At 42.1% G+C, this 25,951-nt stretch overlaps 1 protein-coding gene across 4 annotated transcripts in view; it reads left to right on the top strand.

Annotated features, from left to right (window-relative positions):
* Positions 1–1,818: 1,818 nt before the first annotated feature.
* Positions 1,819–25,951, top strand: part of EZH2 (enhancer of zeste 2 polycomb repressive complex 2 subunit) — a 97,452-nt gene continuing 73,319 nt past the window's right edge. The window contains exon 1 of one of the 4 annotated variants that reach the window (XM_089687383.1): positions 1,819–1,956. Coding sequence is in view for 2 of the 4 variants with exons in the window: in XM_089687378.1 (XP_089543504.1) it covers positions 17,340–17,365 (26 nt within the window). In the remaining 2 variants the exon portion in view is untranslated. Of the gene's footprint in view, positions 1,957–17,275; positions 17,366–25,951 lie in introns of those variants that run through there. The other 3 variants (XM_089687390.1, XM_089687378.1, XM_089687395.1) reach the window with 3 other exon arrangements.

Genomic DNA, 25,951 nt, shown 5'->3' with positions numbered 1-25,951 from the left:
GAGCAAAGCAGGAACTAGAATTCCCACGCATTTGTTTTCACATTTTGAAGCACATTTACTTGCCCCTACATGCAACAAGCACTCCAAAACTTTTTTTTCTTAGTGTAGCACGGTTCATTTTTTCGTTGTGCACCGGACACACACCTGACTGCCATGTCCGGGACACCATTAATGACACTACAAGCATAACGCACGCTTGCACATTTTCTGTCTGTACACCAGACACACATCTGCGAGCCATGTTCGGGGCAACATTAATGACACTACAAGCACAACGCACGCTTGCACATTTTCTGTCTGTACACACACCTGCGAACCATGTTCGGAGCACCATTAATGACACTACAAGCATAACGCACGTTTGCACATTTTCTGTCTGTACACCAGACACACACCTGTGAGCCATGTTCAGGGCACCATTAATGACACTACAAGCACAAGGCATGTTTGCACATTTTCTGTCTGTACACCAGACACACACCTGCGAGCCATGTTCAGGGCACCATTAATGACACTACAAGCACAACGTAGGCTTGCACATTTTCTGTCTGTACACCAGACACACACCTGCGAGCCATGTTCAGGGCAACATTAATGACACTACAAGCACAACGCACGCTTGCACATTTTCTGTCTGTACACCAGACACACACCTGACAGCCATGTTTGGGGCCTCATTAATGACACTACAAGCACAACGCACGGTTTCTGTGTTCACCACACACCTGTGAGCCATGTTCGGGGCACCATTAACAATTAATGACACTACATGCTTGCACGTTTTCCATGCGTGTTGTCGTGCCTTCAGGAAACACCAAGCAAAGGAAGCCAAATAGCTGCTCTGAAGGGAGGAGGAGCCTCGACAGACAGCGCTGAAGTTCCTCAGAAGTATGCCCACCTATGTTTTTGTTTAAACCAGAGTTTAGTGTCACTTTAACGTTGTCATCTGCCCCCTGAGCATAGAAGCAGCAGCCCCTGGAGGTCAGAGGTCACACTGGCAGACATAGACAATGCCAGAGGTCGCCGTTCTACAGATAACACGCCATTTCTATAATGGTATTGCTCTCACTGTAGACGGGTCGAGGCCTTCTCCTGGCTGTCCAGAACCACACACTTCCCCGGAGTAGAGCGGCGGACTTGTGAATGAAGCGGAGCCCTTCACACACAGGAAGCCAGCCTCAACTCTCCCGCCTCCTCCATTGGCCAGCAGCAGCGGGGACACGTCACGAAAGCGTGCAACATCACGTGTCCACCAACAAGCCCGCCCACTCTACTACACATACCGACCGTTAACGCGGCCAACGTCCAGCTACAACTAAATTCAAATGAAAACCGCCCATTCCCTTCTCCCGCCATTCTGAGGACCGCGCGAAACGGCGTGCAACGGAGCGGACACGAGTTGTCCGTGACCCTCTGTAAGTGAGCCGTGCGCACACTACTTCTGCCGGTGTCTCAGCCCCAGTCACGAATTGTATAGCGCTTAGTTCGCTTTCACGGCTCCGCCGACAGTAGTTTGCACGGCCCGTGAATTTGTAACGTTTATTATCAGGTGAGCGGAGAGGGACGAGTAAAGTTTGAGAGAAAGCCGGGCGGACAGGAGGCGGTGCGCGCCCCCGACGTACCCGAGCCAGGAAAAGCAGAACAAAGAAGCCGGAGTGCACGACTACATGAGGGGGGATCGCTGGCGCCGGCTTCATTTCCCTCTCTGCTCTGCCATTGGGCGCCGAGTCTTCGGGCACCGCCAGAGCCACCAATGAGGCGCTAGAGCCGAGGAGCCGGTGTGGGCGTGGCTGTAGCCGGGGAAAGGGTGGGCGGGGAGAGGAGGATCAGGGAGGTTAGTTTGGCGCCCGGGACCCGGCGCTGCTGAGTGAGCTCGGCCGGCATAGACACATACTGGGGGGAAGGTGGCGAGCCGGGGGACGCGGAGCACCGGAGGAGGCGGGAACCGTACGTACGGTAATTGACGACTGACTCCCCCTTTCTGCTTGTTCTACTTGCTGTTGTATGGGCCCTGTGTGAGTGCAGGCGAGGACAAAGGGGCCGCCCCCAGCCAGGGAGAAGGAGGGGCTCCGGACACCAGTACACAGGGGGGCTCCGGGGATAGGGTCAGTCTGGGGACAGGTGCCTATAAGCACACCCGCCTGCTGCACCAAACTTTCCGGCCTCCGCCGGGGGCACCCGACCGGGAACAAGGGTTCCGGGGACACAACTTCACACCGAGCCGGCTCCATTCATCGCTGGGACAGCTGTGCCGGGGGGCTGAGACACCACAACTCACATCTCCGGGGGAGGGGGCTCTTCTCTCTGCTTGTCACCTCACAGGAGGGGAGCCACACTTCTAAAAACCGGAAAAAACTTTATTTTAATTTTTTTAGTTTTGGATAATGGAGAGGAATTAGACCCACCGTCAGGGTTTTGTTGTCAGTGTCCCCATTAGGGGGGTTCACCTACCTTCTCGTTTTGTCCTGGTGGTCATTACTACTGAAAGTGATTTTTTTTTTTTGAGTGGTCACCCTTACAGGAATGGAGGGGGAAGCTTCTAATGGGGACACTTTCTGGTTTCCTCACTTCCTGTTTAGATTGTGAGACAGGAAGTGAAGGGAAATCTCAATGGGCCACGGAGTGCAAAAAAAGACTGGGTGTTATTCTCCTTTTAGGGTACATTTAGACACATGTCTCTTTCCTCTCAAGCCCGGTCTGTGTTCGGATCGTACAGAGGGTGCTTTCCTCACTTTTTGCCAGCAACGTCTCACTATCCATTTGTGACCCCATTTTTGTGTGTGGCACTTCCCTATTTATGTGAACGTTTCACATTTGGCAGACTTGCCACCCACTGCTTGTTCCATGTTGGGTAAACCTTGCTGCGGGTGAGATGCTTCATGTGAACACCCACATATGCTGCCTGTTGCACTTTAAGACTTGATGAAGCCTTATGGCTGGTTCACATCACATGCAGTCCAGTCTGTTTTTATTTATTTTTTTCCTGCATTAAAAATGAATGGATATTCGGTTATATGGTTTCCAATGGCATAGTTCACACCAGTGTGGTCAGTTCCAGGAAAAAAGTAGAACATGCTGCATTTTTTCTGTACTGGAATGGAGTAAAATTAACCAAGAACGCACATGTCCTTACATTATTATATTATTATACAGGATTTATAAAGCGCCAACAGTTTGCTCAGCGCTTTACATTATAGTGCGAGACAATACAGGTCAATACAAGAGGGATTTGAGGGCCCTGCTCCTTGGAGCTTACAATCTAGGAGGGAGGGGTTAATGGTACAATAGGTAATCACTGTGGGGGATGGTGTGGTAGGAAGAGTAGAGGATTCCTATATTAGAGGGCGGGATAGGCTTCCCTGAAGAGAGGTTTTCAGAGATCACCTAAAAGTAGGTAGAGTAGGCGATAGTCTGCTAAATTGGTGTAGAGAGTTCCAGAGGATGGGGGACGCCCTGGAGACGAGCATGGGAGGAGGAGATAAGGGAGCTAGAGAGTAGGAGGTCTTGCGAGGAGCGGAGAGGACGGTTTGGGTGATATTTGGAGACAAGATTGGTGATGTAATTTGGGGTAGTGTTGTGGACGGCTTTATATGTTATTATTAATGTTTTGAATTTTATTCGTTGGGCAACGGGAAGCCAGTGGAGGGATTGGTAGAGAGGGGTGGCAGATACAGAACGGTTAGTAAGGTGGACGAGTCTGGCAGCAGCATTCATGATATATATCAAGTGATACTAAACCCACAACAGTAACATTAGTCTGCATAAAGTAAAGTGTGCTTGTTATACTCACTGTAGAACCAAAGGGTTAATCCTTTGCATTGTGAAAAAATGCGGTTTGATCCTGACTTCTCTGATCCTCCCCTTCTTCCAGAGTCCCCCTCTTATCGCCTGATAAGACATATGGTGTGGAGACACTGCACATGCTCAGTGTTGTGCGTATTGCTAGAGAGTTTTATTTTTCTTTGGAGAGTTCATGTGATCAGCACAGGGCCAATCAGTGCTGTCCAGACAGAGGTCAGGGGTTCTGCATCCTCCTAGAGCAGAATGAAAACACCTACAAGCTTTAAAATGTGCTCAGCTGGACACTGATAGAAGTCATAAGACTGCTATATATATAGCTGATGAGAAAAGGTATTTGGCAGTTTATTTTTACTAAAATAATTGAATTTCCATGTTGTGTACTGTGGGAGACCAGATATAGTGAATGCAGGGTCTGGGGTTTAGTAACACTATAAGATGCAAGGGGAAAAAACGCACCAGAACACGCCAAAAATACACATTCAGAAATGCATCTGGACTGTTTCTATGTTGTGAACCAACCCTTGCACTATCCAAAATGAGGAAAAAGTTTTGCCTTTACTATTTTAAAGTTTATGTAAACACTGTAGCCAAAATCAAATCTATTTAAAGGTAAAATGTAGTTATATTTAGTAATGCTGCTTTAATCACCGAGCAACCCACTGAAAAAGCTTTCACCAAGATTCATATGTACAGTCACATTGGAGGTTTGAATGAATGAGCTGAAAGTGAAACTTTAGTCAGAAAACTAGTTTAGTCAGAACTATGGGCAAAACTTTTTTTTCTTAATTTTGGATAGCGTAAGTGAGGGTTATAACCCCTCAGATTTTTTTTTTTTTTTGGCCATCTGTATCCCATTGTGGTGATTTCCCTTCACTTCCTGTCCCATACCCAAACAGGAAATGCAGGGACTTCTCTGCAAATTAAGGACATTTCTTGGGGACCTGTAGGAAAATTTCCCCTCTTACTTTTCTGGACACAACCCGAAATTTGGGATTTTCTTTTACTTTCAATGATAATGGACAAACAGGACACAGAGATAGTGAATCTTCTTAGTGGGGTCACAGATAGCAATAGACACTGACAAACATTCTAATCCCTCTGCACTCTAGCCAAAGCTAAAATCTACTACTACTTTAAAGTCCTGCTAGATCACTTCAGGTAGGCCCATTTGCTATGTAAAAAAAAAAGGGGGTGGGGGGTAAAAATAGGTGCTTATACTGTTTAAAATCCAGTAATACACTCTCACCCTGCTCTGCACATGTTCAGTTGCTCTTTACATTTAGGCACTGTGCCAACTTTGTAGAGGCTGATCTGCTGACAGCCTGAAGATTTACTGCTGTTCAGGGGCTCTGGGCTTCAGCAAGAAGAAACAGAAACAATGCTGGAGGCAGTTTACAGCATGCACTCATTTTGGTAGAATAATTAACTACTTCAAGTCCAGACACCTTTACCCCCCCTTCATGTCCAGGCCAATTTTCAGCTTTCAGCGCTATCACACTGACAATTGCGCAGTCATGCAACACTGTACCCATATGAATTTTTTTAGCATTTTTTGAGACAGAGCTTTATTTTGGTGGTATATATTCACCACTGGGATTTTAATTTTTTTTTGCTATATAAATGAAAAAGTCCAAACATTTTGAAAACGAGTTTTTCTTATAAAATTTTGCAAATAATATTTCATCATAAATCTTGGCCAAAATTTATTCAGTTATCTTTTTAGTAAAAAAAAAAAACCCAAATTAGTTTACCCAAAAATTATAATTTTTAAAAAAAAGTTTACATTTCTTTTTTTTATATTTGTTTTTTTGACATACTGTCACCCTAGCAGTACAGTGTCACCATAGTGACACTGTACTCCTTGGGGGGGGGGGTGAAGATTTTTTTTTTTCCACACTAATTACTTTTACCCCCATAAAGGCTGTAAAAGCAGTAATTTCGCCTTCTCTCTGGCTGCATTCTTGCAGCTATTGAGAAATACTGTGTGAGCTGTGATTGGTCACAGCTTGTCACATGGTACAAGGCTGTTGTGAATAGCCCTGTACCATGTGATCTCTGTGATCATTCACAGATTTCACACGTAGTAAGCAATGATGTCAGAAGTGACATCTTGTTTACTACTCTGCATGTGATCACTGATTGGCCAGTCAGTGATCACGATTGGGACCTCGCACAGAGGTCCCATACGATGATCGGTGTTCCACTGTGTCCAGAGGACACAGCGGGCACAGGATCGCAGTGCTGCGCGCTCCCAGGGAGCGCGCACAGGCCAAAACGGCGGGTGCCGTTTATGAACAGCAACCCGTTCCTGGACTGCCATCGTCCGTCCGTTGATATGCAGTGGCTAGACAGCGAGTGGTTAATGTGGAATGTCTGTTCTGTGCTAAAGAACATTATTTTTATCATGTTATGGTTAAAGTTCCGTTGTTCAGTCCCCATTATTTTTGTCCCATCCCTCCCTTGACATATTTGAATGCCATTCAGATGTGCCACGGGGCTTTTAGGCCTGGAAGAGAGCTGTGGCACATCTGCACATACAACACTCATGTCTGGGATCTTTGTATCTGCAGTGTTTTGGAAAACTGCATGTCCTTAGATGTGCTGCAGATCTCTGCTGGGCGCTGAAGGCTTTGCTACATCTGTGCAGAATCATGTGGTGCACATGCTCTCATCAGTAAAACTGAGAGGTGTGGAGTGGAAGCTACCTGTTTTTTGCTTAAGAAAGAAGGAAGTGCAGCACGAAAAGGCCAGAAACCATAAAGAAAAATTGACACGGTTTAAAGTAACACTTTTTATTCAGTATAGCATCAAGTCAGTTAAAACCATGGGATATTGATCTGAACAGTTTAGTAGCAGAGGAGGTTAATCATTTTCAGCTGCTTTGGTATTAATGAAAATAACAGGTGCACTAGATGGGCAACAATGAATTGACCCCCAAAGCAGGAATGGTTTTACATTTGGAGGCCACTGACATTTTTCCCTACTCCCTTTTTTTTTTTCTTCCATTTTACTAGTTTTGCATTTAGCTAGGGTCAGTAGCAAGAGGTGATACATGGACCCTACAGAGGTTGCACAGACAGTCCAACTCCAGGATGGCACATCAATACATGCAATTGCCAGAAGGTTTGCGATATCTCCCTGCACAGTCTCAAGAGCATGGAGGAGATTCCAGGAGACAGGCAGTTACTCTAGGAGAGCTGGTTCACCCTGAGCACATATGACAGATGTGAAAGGGTTTGGAGAAGCCATTAAGACTGTTATGCTGCCTGTAACATCGGTCAGCATAACTGTTTTGGTGGTGGATCAGTGATTGTCTGGGGAGACATATCCATGGAGGGACATACAGACCTCTACAGGCTAGACAATGGCATCCTGACTGCCATTCTGTATCGGGATGAAATCCTTGGACCCATTGTCCGACCCTACACTGGTGCTGTGTGTCCTGGGTTCCTCCTGGTGCACGACAATGCCCAACCTCGTGTGTAGTATGCAGGCATTTCCTGGAGGATGAAGGAATTGATCCCATTGAATGGCCCCATGCTCGCCTGACCTAAAGCCAATAGAACACCTCTGAGATATCATGTTTTGGTCCTTCCAATGCCGCCAGGTTGCAGCTCAGACTGTTCATTAGCTCAGTCATGTCCTGGTCCAGATCAGGGAGGAAATACCCCAGGACACTATCTGTCATCCTACTAGGAGCATGCCCTGACGTTGTCAGGCATACATACAAGCATATGGGGGCCATACAAACTACTGAGTATCATTTTGAGTTGCTGCAATGATATTTCAGTAAAATGGGCTAGCCGCCTGCATAATTTTTTCACCTTGATTTTTGGGGTGAATTTAAATTCAGTCCTCTGTATGCTGATAATTTTCATTTCCATCAAACAATGTGGCATCCTTACATTCCTAACACATTATCCAGTCCATATCGGTATAGATATCCAGAATTATATTTTTTCACATTGAGATCTGATGTGTTTTCAAAGTGTTCCTTTAATTGTTTTGAGCAGTGTTGTATTCACATTTATTTATTGGGGGGGGGGGGGGGTAGCCAGGTGGTTGTAGTTTTCTTGGGTGAAGGTCTCCTTTAACCCCCTCTTCCATTCCTTTGCTCTATATAACAAAGTTATCTTATGCGATAATCCTGAAATGAAACAAAATGAGAACAATGACCTTGGTTTTAACATAGATGCAAATTCGGATGCGTTTTGAACCACACCGATTTGCATGACATGAACCAAAATACTTTTCTGGAGCCCATTCACATATGTGCAGGTTGGCCATAGTGCGATGTGAAAAAGAGTCCTCTCCAGTTCAGGTGTGATCTCTAATCTCATACACTTTAACAATTCACATTGGCATCACACCTGAACCACCGAGCAAAATTGCACCGGACTGGGCTTTACAATCGCACTGCAAACCAGCCAGCACATATGTGAACTCAAGTCTCAAGGATAAGTTCACCTTTTATGAAAAAAATAATAAATGCATATGTTTGCAGGTAAAATGTGCATTTATTATTTTTGTGCACTGGAGCCTATAAAGGCATATCGTTGGTGAAGTGCCAGGGTCCTGCAGACTCTCAGTACACTGTCTGCCTGTACCTTCTGTATGGGCAGACCATTACTGAATTGCAGGAAGAATCAATGAACTATAAGAGCACTCGCCAGCATCCTCGCAGGTCATTGAGAACTACAAACCGTCAGCTGCAATGGATGATGGTACTTGTAGTTCATTCATTCACAGAACTCCTGTGAATAAGGCCTGCACAGCTGTACTGCTAAATTGTGAGAGTGGGTGCTGTTGTCACAGGGAGGGGCAGGAGCTAGACAATGTTAAATGTTCCATCCTAAATATGGGTGGAACATGTTCCAAAGGGAAACCTTGCCTTTAAGGGCTTGCCCTTTATGTAGAGGATATGCATTGTTACAATACTTTGTTGTTCTTTTAACTTTATGGAAGTGTCACAAAATTACACTTTATTCAAGTCTATGCACTATTACAGTGTGTTGAACTACGTAAAAAATACAGTCTGCAGTATTATGATGTGAACTGGGCTCGTAGAAAAGAACAAAACAGGGCACAGTCTCCTCATGCATAAACGCAATAACCAAAAATGTATTAAAAAGATGCAAAAGATAGATATTCATCTATTGCTCTGAGGAAGGGAGTTTGACTCCCGAAACACGTTAGCACTTTACCTGAGGATGCATGCTGTCCACGATTGGCACCTTTGACTTCTTGTCTCTGTTTTTATCATCTTTTATGGCTTGTTAGTATGTTTTTGGATCTTTTTAACACATTTTTGGTTAATGCATGAGGAGAGTGCGCCCTGTTTTGTTTTTTCTGCTAGTATCAAGATTCCCCGATCTATCAAGGGCGTCGCCTCAGCAAGTGCACGATTCCATTTTGAGTGCAGCAAGAGAGATTTGAGCTCCAGTTTCTGCTTACTGTTGAAGTTTTTTGTGTACCGTAGTATTGAGTCTAGCACTGATCTGTGCACATCAATGCAGAGAGTGTGTGAAGGAGCCCTCTCTTTGGGGGATCAGTGTTGGCACGTGATCAATCTATCACAGCTTTCTCCTCAATGGACCTTGATAAAGAGTCTGGTTTAATGCTTCAAAATAATTTTAATATTTTCAATATTTTTTCCAGAGGTCCTTGTTGGGGCACTTATTCTCTCCATCCTTCATCTGTGTTCCTATGTAGTCAGTCTCTCACAGAGGCTACAAAATGACAATATAAGTGGTTCTCTCTACATACATCAGGGTCTGTGCCAAAGTTTTTGTTTTGTATTTCCATATAAGTCTATAGGAACATAAAACCCACTTGAAGCAGATCAGATGCACTTGTTAATGAATTCTGAATGATCTCAGAATCATCCAAAACTGATGCCATTGATATTAGTCCAAAGCCTGTCAACACAGTCATGATTTGCTGCAGTTGACCTTAGGAATCCTGCTCTGAGAAATGCCATTATTATTATTATACAGGATTTATATAGCGCCAACAGTTTGCTCAGCGCTTTACAATATAAAGGGAGACAATATAGCAACAATACAGGAGGGATAGGAGAGTCCTGCTCCTTGGAGCTTACAATCTAGGAATGCCATGCAGCCCTTACTGAAATGTATACATATAGATGGGAAGAGGCTGTAAGAGATCAGTTTAACTGAAATGCAAGAAAGAAAGAAAAGTAATGAAACAAACTTAATGTCATTTGGTTACATCTACTGTAATGTGAACAATGAATGTGTGCAAAGGTTGTTTGGGAACCAGATGTTGCTTCATTTGTCCACAGTTGCAATTTTCTGAGATATTCATAATACTGTTCTGTTTTCTTGGGTAAGATTTTGTATTTTTATACAGAATTAAAAAATGTTTCTTGCACCACTGTGTGGCTTGCTTTATGATTGTCTCCAGATACATTTTAATACAGCTCTATAAAGTGTCCACATTCAGCGCTGGTAAGGTTTTCTTAAGATTTTTAGAGGACAATTTTAAGAGTTGGTTTATAAAAGGAAGCAGCTGATCATGCAGCTTTATGTGAAAGAGCTCCATATCTCAACACAAGTTACATTTTATTGACATTTGCTGTGCAGGTAGGAACATTTACATTATACTTCTGAGATATCAGGCTGATGAGAGGTTATGTCCTTCAGTGCTAAACAGGAAGTAAGCTGAATGTAGCAAATATTTTCCTTCAAAATCAGAACTTTAAAACACTTAAGGCAACATCGGGGTCTGAACGATATAATTTTTTATGTGAATGTTCTTACTATTGCTATACACTTCATCTGTTGTTAATATTTTTGGGTTTCTGTCCCAACAAATCTGTTACCTTGAAGGAGTACTTCATTTGAGTAGCACAGCTTTCACTAAACCTTGTTCTAAAGGTTAACTCCATCTTTAGCTACATGTTACACCCACATTTAGGGTGTAACACATTTGCTAAGCACCTCGCCCCATGAGTGTGTGAAGGTTCCTCCCCTCCACTGTCGCTTTTAAAATTGGTGCAGGTCTTCACCCGCATAGCTGTGTCATTGATTCATTAGCAGATCTGTCCAGCAGACTGACTTGCAGTTCTCAATGGAATACAAGCATGGTAATGTGTACACTTGCAGTCTATTGATACTTCCTCCAACTCCAACTGAAAGCTCGTACGGAGGTACGGGCAGAGAACTGTAGGAAGAGTTTGCAGAAGCCTGACATTACACCTGTGATCTACTGATTGTGTGTGCAATGTTTTGTAGGGTCCTATAAAAAAATATATATATATATTTTTATCTGCAAAAACAAAATGCATTTATTTTTTTTCTAAAGGGTGAACGTAGTCTTAAGTCTAGGTTCACACCTATGTGTTTTCCAGAAACGCACATCAGTCCATTTTAACATGATTTCCTATGGGACAGGTTCACATCTCCGCGTTTTCACCCAGTGCTTTTTTGGAAAGGGTCAGGGACTTTTTTAAACGCAAAATGTTGCGTTTTTGTTTCTATAGACTTCAGTAGAGATGCTGCAGAAAAGCATGTAGTGCATTTTTTTGTGCGCTTTTGACATTTTTTTTTTTTGTTTTAATCTACCCAGCAGCAGGTAAAAAAAATGCATAAAAATTGCATGTACAAAAACGCACTGCAGAAACAGATCAAATGCAAACTGCATAGGTGTGACCCTAATCTTAAAGTGGAAGTAAAGGCAATACCCAACTAACTCTAAACCTACTCTCAGCCACATTCTAGGCATAATCTATCTAGCCCTGTAAGGGAAAAAATATCACTATACAGGTGAAACTTGAAAAATTAGAATATCATGCAAAAGTTCATTTATTTCAGTAATACAACTTAAAAGGTGAAACTAATATATAAGATAGACTCAAGCTGTAATTTGTCATAATTGTGATGATTATGGTTTACAGCTCATGAAAACCCCAAATCCACAATCTCAGAAAATTAGAATATTGTGAAAAGGTGCAATATTCTAGACTCAGTGTCCCACTCTAATCAGCTAATTAAGTCATAACACCTGTAAAGGGTTCCTGAGCCTTTAACTGGTCTCTCAGTCTGGTTCAGTAGGAATCACAATCGGGAAAGACTGCTGACCTGACAGTTGTGCAAAAAACCATCGTTGACACCCTCCATAAGGAGGAAAAGCCTCAAAAGGTAATTGCAAAAGAAGTTGGATGTTTCCAAAGTGCTGTATCAAAGCACATTAATAGAAAGTTATGTGGAAGGGAAAACTGTGGAAGAAAAAGGTGCGCAAGCAGCAGGGATGACCGCAGCCTGGAGAGGATTGTCAGGAAAAGGCCATTCAAAAGTGTTGGGGACTTTCACACAGAGTAGACTGAGGCTGGAGTCAGTGCATCAAGAGCCACCACATACAGACGGATCCTGGACATGGGCTTCAAATGTCGTATTCCATATTCGAAGCATCTTACCTGGGCTAAAGAAAAACAGACCTGGTCTGTTCTGGTCCAAAGTCCTCTTTTCTGATGAGAACAACTTTTGCATCTCATTTGGAAACCAAGGACCCAGAGTATGGAGGAAGAATGGAGAGGCACACACTGCAAGATGCTTGAAGTCCAGTGTGAAGTTTCCACAGTCTGTTGATTTGGGGAGCCATGTCATCTGCTGGTGTTGGTCCACTGTGCTTCATTAAGTCCAGGGTCAACGCAACCGTCTACCAGGAGATTTTGGAGCACTTCATGCTTCCTTCCGCAGACGAGCTTTATGGGGATGCTGACTTCATTTTCCAGCAGGACTTGGCACCTGCCCACACTGCCAAAAACACCAAAACCTGGTTCAATGACCGTGGGATTACTGTGCTTGATTGGCAGCAAACTCGTCTGACCTGAACCTCATAGAGAATCTATGGGGCATTGCCAAGAGAAAGATGAGACCGAACAATGCAGAAGAGTTGAAGGCCGCTATTGAAGCATCCTGGTCTTCCATAACACCTCAGCAGAGCCACAGGCTGATAGCTTCCATGCCACACCGCATTGAGACAGTAATTGCTGCAAAAGGGGCCCAAACCAAATACTGAGTACATATGCATGCTTATACTTTTCAGAGGTCGATATTGTTCTATGTACAATCCTTGTTTTATTGATTGCATGTAATATTCTAATTTTCTGAGATTGTGGATTTGGGGTTTTCATGAGCTGTAAGCCATAATCATCACAATTATGACAAATCACGGCTTGAACTATTGCTTTGCATGTAATGAGTCTATCTCATATATTTCACCTTTTAAGTTGCATTACTGAAATAAATGAACTTTTGCACAATATTCTAGTTTTTTGAGTTTCACCTGTACTTACCTCTTCTGCAGCAACTCCGGTCTAGTCCCATGCAAAGCTGTAAGTGATGGCTTGCATGTGTAGGAGAGGCAGCCGACAACTGAAACCCCATCGTAACGGTATGGGTGATGTCCAGACATTGCTGTCTCCTGCACACAGAAGGCGCAGCTGGAGACCGGACCAGAGCATCTGCAGAACAGATAAGTTTAGTGATTTGTTTTACTTCGGCTTAGAATGGGGCTGAGAGTAGGTTTAGAGTTAGTTAGGTTTTGCCTTTACTTCCACTTTAAACATAAACTGTGGCGTGCTTTTAGTGAGTAAATATTGAATTATTGCAGTATTTTCCTGAAAACTATTTGCGACTTTCCATAATATTGCAGTATTCTGAAAGCCACTTATGACTTTTCCATCTTTGCAAATTTCTGTACCACAATATCATCGTTGTATTACATATGCAGATTCTACCTCTTCTGCCTTTCCTTGTTTAACATGTGCTTAGTAAAAAAAAATTCAGTCACTCCAGAATCCTAGATTAGCAGAGAAGTGCAGCCAATATGCACTACTATACAGGAAGCACACCTGTATATATAATGGACAGTTATGGTTACACCAGACTGCTCATAGAAATGTGTTTTTTGTTTTGTTTTTTTCTTTACAAAGACTCAGTATATTTATGGTATAAATTTCAACTGGGCTAATGTGGTAGTGGAAGGGACATCTCTATCAACTAATTTCTTGTAAATAAATTGTTTCTTCAGGAGTGTATTTAAGGCTATTTCTACAACATAAAACAAATATATATATATATATATATATATATCAGAAGTGAGTACACCCCTCATATTTTTGTAAATATTTTATCTTTTCATGTGACAACACTGAAGAAATGGCACTTTGCTACAGTGTAAAGTAGTGAGTGTACAACTTGTATAACAGTGTAAATTTGCTGTGCCCTCAAAATACCTCAACACACAGCCATTATTGTCTAAACCGCTGGCAACAAAAGTGAGTACACCCCTAAGTGAAAATGTTCTAATTGGGCCTATTTAGCCATTTTCCCTCCCTTCCTCTCACTCATACTGGTCACAGGAAGTTCAACATGACACCTCATGGCAAAGAACTCTCTGAGGAAATGAAAAAAAAATTGTTGCTGTACACCAGTGTTTCTCAACTCCAGTCCTCATGGACCCCCAACAGGTCATGTTTTCAGGATTTCCCTCAGATGAAACAACTGTGGTAATTACTAAGGCAGTGAAACTGATCAAATCACCTGTGCAAAATAATGGAAATCCTGAAAACATGACCTGTTGGGGGTCCATGAGCACTGGAATTGAGAAACACTGCTCTACACGAAGATGACCTAGGCTATAAGAAGATTACCAAGACCCTGAATCTGAGCTGCAGCAGTGTGGCCAAGACCATATAGCGGTTTAACAGGAAATGCCTCGCCATGGTTGACCAAAGAAGTTGAGTGCACGTGCTCAGCTTTATATCCAGAGGTTGTCTTTGGGAAATAGATGTATGAGTGCTGCCAGCATTGCTGCAGAGGTTGAAGGGGTGGGGGGGTCAGCCTGTCAGTGCTCAGACCATACGCCGCATACTGCATCAAATTGGTCTGCATGGCTGTTGTCCCAGAAGAAAGCCTCTTCTAAAGATGAACCAGGTGAGGAGTACAAAGACAAGTGTGTCTTGCCTACAGTCAAGCATGGTGGTGGGAGTGTCATGGTCTGGGGCTGCATGAGTGCTGTTGCCCTGAGGAGCTACAATTCAGTGAGGGAACCATGAATGCCAACATGTACTGTGACATACAGAAGCAGAGCATGATCCCCTCTCTTCGGAGACTGGGCTGCAGGGCAGTAATCCAACATAACGACACCAAATGCACCTCCAAGACGACCACTGCCCTGCTAAAGAAGGAGGGTAAAGGTGATGGACTGGCCAAGCATGTCTCCAGACCTAAACCCTATTGAGTATCTGTGGGGTATCTTCAAACTGAAGGTGGAGGAGCACAAGGTCCCTAACATCCTCCAGATCCGTGATATCATCATGGAGGAGTGGAAGAGGACTCCAGTGACAACCTGTGAAGCTCTGGTGAACACCATGCCCAAGAGGGTTAAGGCAGTGCATTAAAATAACGGTGGCCACATAAAATATTGACACTTTGGGCCCAATTTGGACATTTTCACTTAGGGGTGTACTCACTTTTGTTGCCAGTGGTTTAGACATTAATGGCTGTGTGTTGAGTTATTTTGTGGGGACAGCAAATTTACACTGTTATACAAGCTGTACACTCACTACTTCACATTGTAGCAAAGTGTCATTTCTTCAGTGTTGAAAAGATAGAATAAAATATTTACAAAAATGTGAGGGGTGTACTCGCTTCTGTGAGATATATATAATGTACTGGATGGCAAAAGGCATGCCCTGCAGGGCGAGTGTAGAGGCACCAGCAGAAAGAGAATTTGACACTTGGTTTGCCACAGATTTGCATGGTTTCTGGTTAAATAATAAATTATGCAATGCACATTATACACAATCTCACCTGGTCCCATGGTTACCTACATACATATTCTGATCTGAAATCACTGTACCTTGAGACACCTGAATAATTAGGTATCCAGTCCATTCCCCCAAAGGTTTCCATTAAGGGCTGGTTCACACCAAATACAGTACAGTGAGTTTTTTTTTTTTTTTTTTTCTGCATCAAAAATGCATGCACAGTGTTTTCCATGTATTCTAGTAGCCCTAGTTCACACCAGTGCAGTCAGTTTCCAGTACAGAGAAAAAAAAATTAGAACATACTGTATTTTTTTAGCTGCACAGAACTGTACCGGAACATGGCAAAAAGCATAAAAATTGCACCTAAATGTTAACTACCAGCGACTGCGGCACATAGCTGAAAAAAGTTTAAAGAAAATACATCAACTGCACAATTGGTGTCTGTATCTCCTATAATACACCCATAAATACAATGTAATAAATAATGTTATTATGGTAGTCTCTTACCCACGTTCAGGCGAATAGATGATCCTAATTCTCCTCTTCTGTACAATGCCCCCATTCTTAACAGAAACTTGAAAGGCCAAGTTACATCAAATGCTTTCTAATAGTTAAAGCTTAAAGTGATTTTTATTTTAAAAAAGGAATCTGCTTTTACAAACATGTCATACTTATCGGCTCTGTGTAGTGGTTTTGCTCTGAGAGCAGCCCTAATTCCCCTCCTCTCGGGTCCCCCGCTGGTGCTCCTGGCACCTCTTTCCTGTCAAGTGCCCCCACAGTAAGCAGCTTGCTAAGGGGGCACCTGAGTAGAGTTTCCTTCACTTCCTACTCTATAGTCAAAACAGGAAGTGAGAGGAAATCTATCTAAAGTGTTACCAGGGTCACCAGAACAAGTGTCCCCATTAGAAGATATCTCTACTATTCCTGTTCTGGGGACAATCCAAAATTTGGGTTTTTCTTTTACTGATGATGGTAAACAGCACAAGTAGAGAACGTGAATCTCCCTAATGGGGACACTGCAAAGAAAATAAAATTGACAATGGTTCTAATCTGCCTCCACTTTATCCAAAACTAAAAAAGGTTTTGCATTAAGTTTAATTTTAACCATAGCAGAATTTTGAAAAATCAACCTTCTTGCCCATACTAAGGTTATCCCCAGTCCTGTCATTAGTCTAGACCACCAGGTGAATATAGGAGTATGTGTTGCCCCCTTCCACACCTTGTGAGACTGCAGCCGCAACTCCTTCCCTCAGTCCCCTCTCCTTATGTGCCACATCATGAGCACCACTCGTGGTTTGTGATGTCACCATGATATGGATACGTGTGTGTCCATTTGCACACGGGAGTCCCCATCAGCGGGAGCCAGTAGGAAGGGCCACTGCATTGATGTACATTTTGTGATTTACCCAGCAAAAATAAGCTGCTTTCAGAGACTGCAGCTCTCAATCTGAAGGAAGATAGAGGGTACAAACTGCCAGGCAACATTTTTTACATAACCTGTTTATGTACATTGCTGTCTTGTAATCTACAATAGTACAAGCATGCAAGTAATTTTTGTGTTGAAAAAAATCAGCACATTTAATATCTGCTTCTGAAGCTCATAAGAAATTCTTTGAGCACGTCGAAAGTGTCACATGTTGGAAGCAGACCTCCCCTGGTGTTTTTTTTTTTTTTTCTTCATTTGGGAGCACCACAGAGCTTACGTCGGTGGACTGTTCCTTGGTGTCTTCACTTACAATGCATGCTGTGGGCCCTGCATCGGTCTTGGTGAGTACATGTGCATCTGACCGCTGGAAGAGCAGCGGCAAGGACCTCTTTTTCAGCTCGGAGGATCTCGTAAATATGGGTCCTTTCACATTGTCATGAAGTTTGGATCGTCTTTCAGTTTTTCAGAACGCAATGTATGTTTGTGAGATGTAAATGGAAGCTTATATCTGATTCTAAATCCGCAAAAATAATGAAAAAGTTTACATCCTTTTCTGGTTTTGCAGATGTTAACAGATGTCTGTTTACATCTGTTTTTGATGCAAGAAACCTTTTTTTTTTTTTTGCTTTTGTCCACCTATGACTTTTTTTTTCTTAAAAAAGAAAAAAAATACACACACGTTAAACAAGGATGAACACTGATGTGGATGTGAAATGTAAAAGGATTGAGTTTTAATTTGTTTTGACAACGTTCATGTGAAAGGACCCCTAAACTGCTTCTGCTGGTCCCCTAAATGTAAACAAGCATTTAATCTTTGGTGCGTATGGCAGTCCTATTGTAAGAGAGGATTATTACTTTCCCTGGAGTTCAGCTTTAAGCAAATTGATAGATTCCATTTCTGACTCCTTTTTGATTTCTGATTCCAAATGCTAGTTTTCTGACTATTTTAATTAGGGATGCACCGAAATTTAGGTGGCCGGAACTTTTCAGCCGAAAATACCGCTTTCAGCCGTTGGCTGAAATGAAAAAAATAATCACCGATACAGGTGCCGAAAAAACCCTGCCAACGGCCGCTGCTCAGTAGTTCTCAGCCTTACCTGAGAAACCATTGAGTGATCCCGGCGCTGGGCAGAGAGATGAGTGAAGGAAAGATGGCCTCCATTCATCTCTATGCCCTTGGAGGACCGTAGCACTGTCACTTCCGGTTCCGGCCATTTTTTTTTTAAAGCACTAGATTAATGCTTTTTTTTTTTTTTTTTGTTCATCCAATGCTTTACATTGCAGAGGAGAGATGTGTCTTATTGACCCCATATCTCTTCATAAAGAGGACCTGTCACTAATTATTTCTATCACAAGGAATGCAAGCATTTCTTGTGATAAAAGTGATTAAAAAATGTTTTAAAGGGACAGTGCAAAAAAACCCAAAACCTTAAATAATATAAAGTTTAAAGTGCCCCCGTGCTTGTAGTTAGTGTTGAACGCATACATAGGCCATGCCCACATATGTAAATGGTGTTCAAACCACAGTCATGCGGTATCGCCATGAATGTCAGAGCAATAAATCTCGCACTCGACCTCCTCTGTAACTTTACACTGCTAACCTGTAGACATTTTTAAAGCATCACCCATATAGATTTTTAAGTGCTGCAGACTCACGCCATTTCACGAGAGTGTGCAGTTTTAAAGCGTGACGTGTTGGGTATCTATTTACTAGCCGTAACATCCTCTTTCATATTTTACAAAATAATTGGTGTATGTAATGTTTTTTTTTTTATCCAAAAAATATTTTTTTCCAAAAATATATATTCATTTTTTTTAAAACTGTGTTTTTGGCCAAGTGCATTTTGAATTTTCTGTTTCGGCACCAGAATTTTCATTTCGGTGCACCACTAGTTTTAATGCTTTTGCAGTCCGTGACCATAACGTATGCTGAAAAGAAGGTTTTTGATCTGCTTACTTGCTCTAGGATAGTCAGTACTTTTTTTTTTTTTTTTTTTATGCCTAGTGGTCACAAGGCTTAGAACCTATGTTGTGTTTTTATTACTGCGCGCATCTCCATTGGGAAGATTTCCCTTAACTTTCTGTCCCAGAAGCATAGTGAAGAGTCAGTGGAAATCTGCTCCAAAAAAAATAAATGTTTGACAGCTGCCACCAGCAATGATGTCCCAAAATATTTTTGCTACTGGTGATCACTGTAAAATTATGGATTTTCTGTCTCTACGACAGTGGTCACTAGGAGAAATGATGAGAGCAGATTTCCTTTAAGGGTCACAGGCAGCAGTTTGGATAGGGCTCTAACCTTATGTAAAACTAGGCGAAAAATTTTGACTGGAGTTCTTCTTGAAAGCCACTAGATCAGTACAATTGTAAGACAGCTAGCATTTTCAGGAGGTCAGAAGTGGCAGCCTGTTTTCTTAGTAAAGGTTACCGTTAAACTAAATTGAAATATTTAGGATTCAATAACACTATATGCTTTGGGCTGCACTAGGTAGCTTTGCCCAATGCTTAGACAAGGCAATTGTTTTGAGTCTGAATTCAGTTCACACCACTATGCTGAAAAAAGTAGGCTGTCCAACACTTTTTTGTTTTCCTTTTTTTAATGCAGTGTATAGTATTAAAGATGAAATGTCACTCTGACATTTTCAAAAAAAAAAAGGCAAACCGCATGACATGCTGTATGTGACACATTGTCACTGCTCCCTTCCCACTGCACACCAGCAACGAGTAGAATGGGATCTAAATAATATTTTCGGAGACTCAATGCTTCCTAGACCAACCCCATTCAATTTTGTAGGTATTGGTAAACGATTATATTCTGCTTTTGGAACCCCCCCTTTAAGCTTTCGCAATAAAACCTGATAGCTTATTGGTTTCTCTGCAGAGTTGCACTAGATTTTGCACTCTCCAGTTTTAGTAAGAAATCCAAAAGCTCCTAAACTCACATATAGGAGCAGCATTGCACATATGAGGCCTATTCTGGGTCTGCATAATGTCCTTTGTCTTTTGGCATGGCAAATAAATTGTCAACTTTAGTCACAGAGGCACCAGCTGAGCGGGCACCAACAATTTGCCCTCTTTTGAAGCTCAGTAAGCTCTGACACGACTCCGTTTTACTAGCAGCACACGCAGTGAATGACGAAAGCGAGGCTTCCCACCTGTTAGCTAGGTGTCTCATCACACAGCAAAAGCAAAGGAATGTTACTTAACTTCTGCTTCCAATTTGACACAGTGGGGTTTATTTATTAAAGCTGGAGAGTGCACAGGCTCACTTCTGCAGAGAAACCAATCAGCTTCCAGGTTTTATTGCCAAAGCTTAATTGAACAAGCTGAGGTTAGACGATGATTGGTTTTTATGCAGAAGTGAGCCTGATTTTGCACACTCCAGCTTTAGTAAATAAACCCCATTTCGTTACTTAAACATCTGCAAATCATGCTGTGTTTCTGGGTTTTTTTTTTCTAACCCCTGTATGTTACTGTCAGAATCATTAGTAAAAATAAAAGGAGAAAAAAGCCTAAAAAGTTGGCACTACATACAGGAACTGGTAAACAGGTAAACTGTTACATTACATTTTTGTATTTTGGTTTAGGTACACTTGTATATGGATACAGCTAGACTCATTATGGAGAGTGGAATAGTGATTTTCTTTACACGATTGATTCTTTTAATTTGTCTCATGTAGTTGGGACTGAAAAAAAATAAAAACAATTTAATGCTTTAATTATTAAGGTAACAAAGAAGGTGTGTAGTTTTCCACCAGACAAGTACTGGAGTTCCTCCAGCTGAATTAACCTAAAATAGGTGTGAACAGTAGCTTGTAAAGGTCAAACTACAGTGTTGCAAGCCATGCATGGCATATGAACATAGTGATCTGAGCAGCTGTGGATGTATTCAGGAACAATCCACAGCCCAGGAATTGGAAAGGACCATCCTGGTCAGGATGGCAGACTAACTGGCCAATTGTCTTGCTCTGTAAACTGCAACAGAAACATGTGATGTCTATCAACGTCTAGCAATATACTGTGCTTACATTTGAATTTTTAGCGCATAATACATGATCGTGTTTGTCTTTCCTGTACTGCTCTATATTCTGGTATTATGAAGTTATTATAAAAGCATACATACTGAAAAAAAGAAAATAACTTGTTAGATAAGTATGGTTAAATGACAAGGTAGTATAAAGTGCAGTCTTATCAGCCATTCAGGTTGTAGGGATTGGTAAGCACCGTGGATGCAGTTTTACTAAAACTGGAGAGTGTAAAGTCTGGTGCAGCTGTGCATGGTAGCTAATCAACTTTTAACTTTAGCTTATTCAGTTACACTAATGCAGGCCATAGATAGGGAGAAAACCGGCCGATTTTTCTTTAAAAAAAAGAAAAATCGGTCGTTCAAGCGGCCGACGTTACCAGGAACGGTAAAAAAAATCCTCCGATTTTCATCCCGTCTACAGCCGGCAAAAAGTGTCCCTGCAGAGAGCTCCGCTATTTCTTTGACAGTTCTTTGACATTTATAGTGGTTGCAACAATGTATCTATTTGTATCCATTTAGGATACAGATGTTTTTATTTGGAAACAAATAGATACATTGTTGCAACTGCTATAAATGTCAAGGAACTGTCAAAGAAATAGCAGAGCTCTCTGCAGGGACACTTTTTGCCCTACTGGAATTATTCTTCTTCCTCCTCCTCCTCCTCCTCCTCTTCCTCCTCCTCCTCTTCCTCCTCCTCCTCTTCCTCCTACTCCTCCCCTTCCTTCCCCCTTCTTCTTCTTCTTCTTCTTCCTCCTTCTTCATCTTCTTCTTTAGTTTACGATCCATTTTTAGGAGGGGGTGATCCTTTTTCCTACTCGGTGATTCTGTGTTTTTTTTTTTAATTTTTTACAAATAAAATTTTTGGCATGTTGGTGTTATATCTTTCACTTGGATGTTTTAAGTTGCATAGAACAAAAACTGTGCCTGTCTTCATTTCAGCCTGCAAAGCAACACAATGTGATTATTTTAAAGGGGGGTGATTTTTTTATATACCCACTGTACTATAATTCAATTTTAATCTGATCTTTGTGCCCACATCTCTGTGCAGCACAGAGTGTGAAGGACTGATGTGTGTGACTTAAAAAAAAATGGCATTGAACATTTATGCCCTATACACTGCAATGCAATATAGTTGCTAGCGGACTGTTAATAAAGGAGCCATGCGTGATGGATGAACATTAAAGTCTAGGGCTTGAAACTTGTTTTCACAAACATATGCAACCGGTACAAATCTTTGATCCCCTTAATAGTTTCTGTTTCTTTCTTGGGACAGTCCCTTTATTATTTTCTGCAAACCAAGGTTTGATTTTTTTTTTTCTTCAGTGTACCATACAGTGCTTGAGATCTGCAAAAGAATGAAGTATAGTATTGTAATGTTTACCACAACCTTTTGCGCTTGAACATTCATTTGAATTGCTTTTATCTGTGTTGTATATTTCTCGAGTATAAATGTGCTGTTGCTAGGCAGTAGTACTATTGTGTTCAGTTATCACAGATTCTTGAAATGCAATTTATTTTCCTTTTACCTAGTCCTCCGGTTTTGTTTGAAAGGGAAAAAAAATATAATAATACTTAAATTAATAAAATATGTGTGTGTGTGTGTGTGTGTGTGTGTGTGTGTGTGTATATTACACACACACGCCTCCAAAAAATTAAAGGAACACCCTGAAATCACATCTCAATGGGGATAAAATATCATGCTAGAGGATAAATATACCGATATGGACTGGGTAGTATGTTAGGAACATAAGGATGCCCCATCATTTGATGGAAATGAAAATTATAAACCTACAGAGGACTGAATTTAAAGACACCCCTAAAATCAAGGTGAAAAAATGATGCAGCAGGCTAGTTCATTTTGCTGAAATTTTATTGCAGCAACTCAAAATGGTACTCAGTAGTTTGTGTGGCCCCCACGTGCTTGTATGCATGCCTGACAACATCGGGGCATGCTCCTAATGAGAATACGAATGGTGTCCTGGGGTATTTCCTCCCAGATCGGGACCAGGGCATCAGTGAGCTCCTGGACAGTCTGAGGTGCAACCTGGCGACATTGGATAGACCGAAAAACATGATATCCCAGAGATGTGTTCTATTGTATTTAGGTCAGATGAGTATGGGGGCCATTTAATGGTATCAATTCCTTCGGCCTCCAGGAACTGCCTGCATACTCTTGCCACATGAGGCTGGGCATTGTTGTGCACCAGGAGGAACCCAGGACTCACTGCACCAGTGTAGGGTCTGACAATGGGACCAAGGATTTCATCCCTTTACCTAATGGCAGCCAGGGTTTCCCTGTCTAGCCTGTAGAGGTCTGTGCGTCCCTCCATGGTTATGCCTATCCAGACCATCACTGACCCACCACCAAAACAGTCATGCTGAGCGATGTGATAGACGTGAAAAGGGTGTGGAGAAAGTTATGCTGCCTGTAACGTGCTTAGGGTGAACCTGCTCCATCTGAGAAGCACAGGGCGCTAGTGATGGACCTGCCAATTCTGGTGTTCAATGGCAAATGCCAATTGAGCTCTGTGGTGCTGGGCAGTGAGCTTAGGGCCCACTAGAGGATGTTGAGCCCTCAGGCCACCTTCATGAAGTCTGTTTCTGATTGTTTGGTCAAAGATATTCACATCAGTGGCCTGGTAGAGGTCATTTTGTAGGGCTCTGGCAGTGCTCATCCTGTTTCTCTTTGCACAAAGGAGCAGATACCGATCCTGCTGATTTGTTAAGGACCTTCCATGGGCCTGTCCAGCTCTCCTAGAGTAACTGCCTGTCTCCTGGAATCTTCTCCATGTTCTTGAGACTGTGCTGGGAGATATCACAAACCTTCTGGCAATGGCACATATTGATGTGCCATCCTGGAGGAGTTGGACTGCCTGTGCAACCTTTGTAGGGTCCAGGTATCGCCTCATACTACCAGTAGTGAAACTGACCCTAGCCAAATGTAAAACTAGTGAAAAACAGTCAGAAAAGATGAGTAGGAAAAAAAATATCAGTAGCCTCCACCTGTAAAATCATTCTTGTTTTGGGGATCATCTCATTGTTGCCCATCTAGTGCACCTGTTGTTAATTTTATTAACACCAAAGCAGCTGAAACTGATTAACAACCCCCCCTGCTACTTAACTGACCAGATCAATACCCCAGGAGTTTAATTGACTTGATGCTATACTCTGATTAAAAAAACCTTTAACTTTTTTTAGGTGTGTGTGTAAATTTTGTATTTTTTAATTATTAAAGAATGCATTTCCTTTTTTTTTCAACCTGGGAGTTGCGACATGCTTCCTTTGTTTTTTCTACGCTCTTGAAAAAAGGAAAAATGCCTATCAGAAAAAGAATCTATTGCCATTAAAATCTGCAGCCAGCTATGATTTTCTAAAGTTGCCAAAAGAAATTAAAATTTCAAATTTCAACCAGGTAACATTTTTTTAGTTTGTAGATAGGAATTCCAAGAATCACAGAACTTTAAATAAAATTTCAGATAGTCTTTCACATCCCTCATTTCTGTAAAAATTGAAGTATAGAATGCTTTCTCAAAGGACATACTTTGTGCAGCAGTCCACCTAATTCTTTTCTGCCTCCCCACTCTACAGTGGGCATGGTTATTGACTTTTATTCCAATAGCAGCCACTCCTCTTTGGGCTGCATGATGCACTGCATCACGTAAGCTGTCAGAAACTGATCCCTTGTAGTGTCTTGATTCAAGAGAAATATTTCTAAATGGTGACACACCTCACTACAATGTAACACCACATTTTGATGCTGGGTGCAAGGTAGCACTGTTTGAGTATAACTGAGTGTCGTGGCAATGACAAAGACAAAGTCATTGCCACTTTGCCCTCCTTTTAAGTTTTACTCCATTGAGAGTAAAGTGCTGCAGGTTTAACCACTTGCCTACCAGGCATTTTTACCCCCTTCCTGTCCAGGCTAATTTTCAGCTTTCCGCGCTGACACACTTTGAATGAGAATTGCACAGTCATGCAACGCTGTGGCCAAACAAAATTTTTTATTATTTTTTTTTTTAGACAGAAATTTCTTTTGGTGGTATTTAATCACCACTGGGTTTTTTATTTTTGCTAAACAAACTAATAAAGACTGAACATTTTGAAAAAAAAAGTTTTTTCTTAGTTTCTGTTATAAAATTTTGTAAAAATTTAAAAAAATTGTAAAAGTAATTTTTCTCCTTCACTGATGTGCGCTAATGAGACTGCAGGGATGGGCACTGATAGGTGGCACTGATGGGCATTGACAGGCATCACTAATGGGCACTGAAAGGCACTTCTATATGGCACTGATAGGTGGCACTGATAGTTGGCACTGAAAGGCAGCTCTGATGGGCACTGGTATGTAGCATTGATGTGCACTGATATGTGGCATTGATGGGCACTTACAGGTGGCATTGATGGGCACTTATGGAGCTACACTGATCATCAGTGCCCTGATAATCAGTGTAGATGTCCTCTCTGAGGAATGCCGATTAACGGCTCTTCTTTCCTCAAGTGCTGTCAGCGTGAGGAGAGGACTGCCGATAATCGGCATTCCTGTTTGCACGTGATCAGCTGTGATTGGACACAGCTGATTACATGACAGAGCCTTTGTCATTGGCTCTTTTCTATGATTGGTGATGCGCTGTGTCCCTGGGACACAGAGCACCACCGATTGCCGGGGGCGCGCATGCGCAGTTAGAGCAGAAAGATGTCATATTAACTCCTCCCAGAACGAAAGAACCACCGCCCACCCATCATTTCCTTATATGGCGGGCAGGAGGTGGTTAAAGTGATACTCCTGGGTGCAGTTTCACTATTCCAGCACTGGTACTGATCACACCGACAGTTGCTTGTGGTTTTTTTTTTTTTGGTTACTTTTTATTTACCTTTATTTTTAAAGTAGAACTATAGGCAAAAC

Source organism: Staurois parvus, unplaced genomic scaffold (assembly GCF_062004578.1).
Source record: "Staurois parvus isolate SC_StPar_1 unplaced genomic scaffold, SC_StPar_1.0 ptg000020l, whole genome shotgun sequence".
Lineage (NCBI taxonomy): Eukaryota > Metazoa > Chordata > Amphibia > Anura > Ranidae > Staurois > Staurois parvus.
Note: the sequence above shows the minus strand (reverse complement) of the source record. Positions and strands in the feature narration are given on the sequence as shown.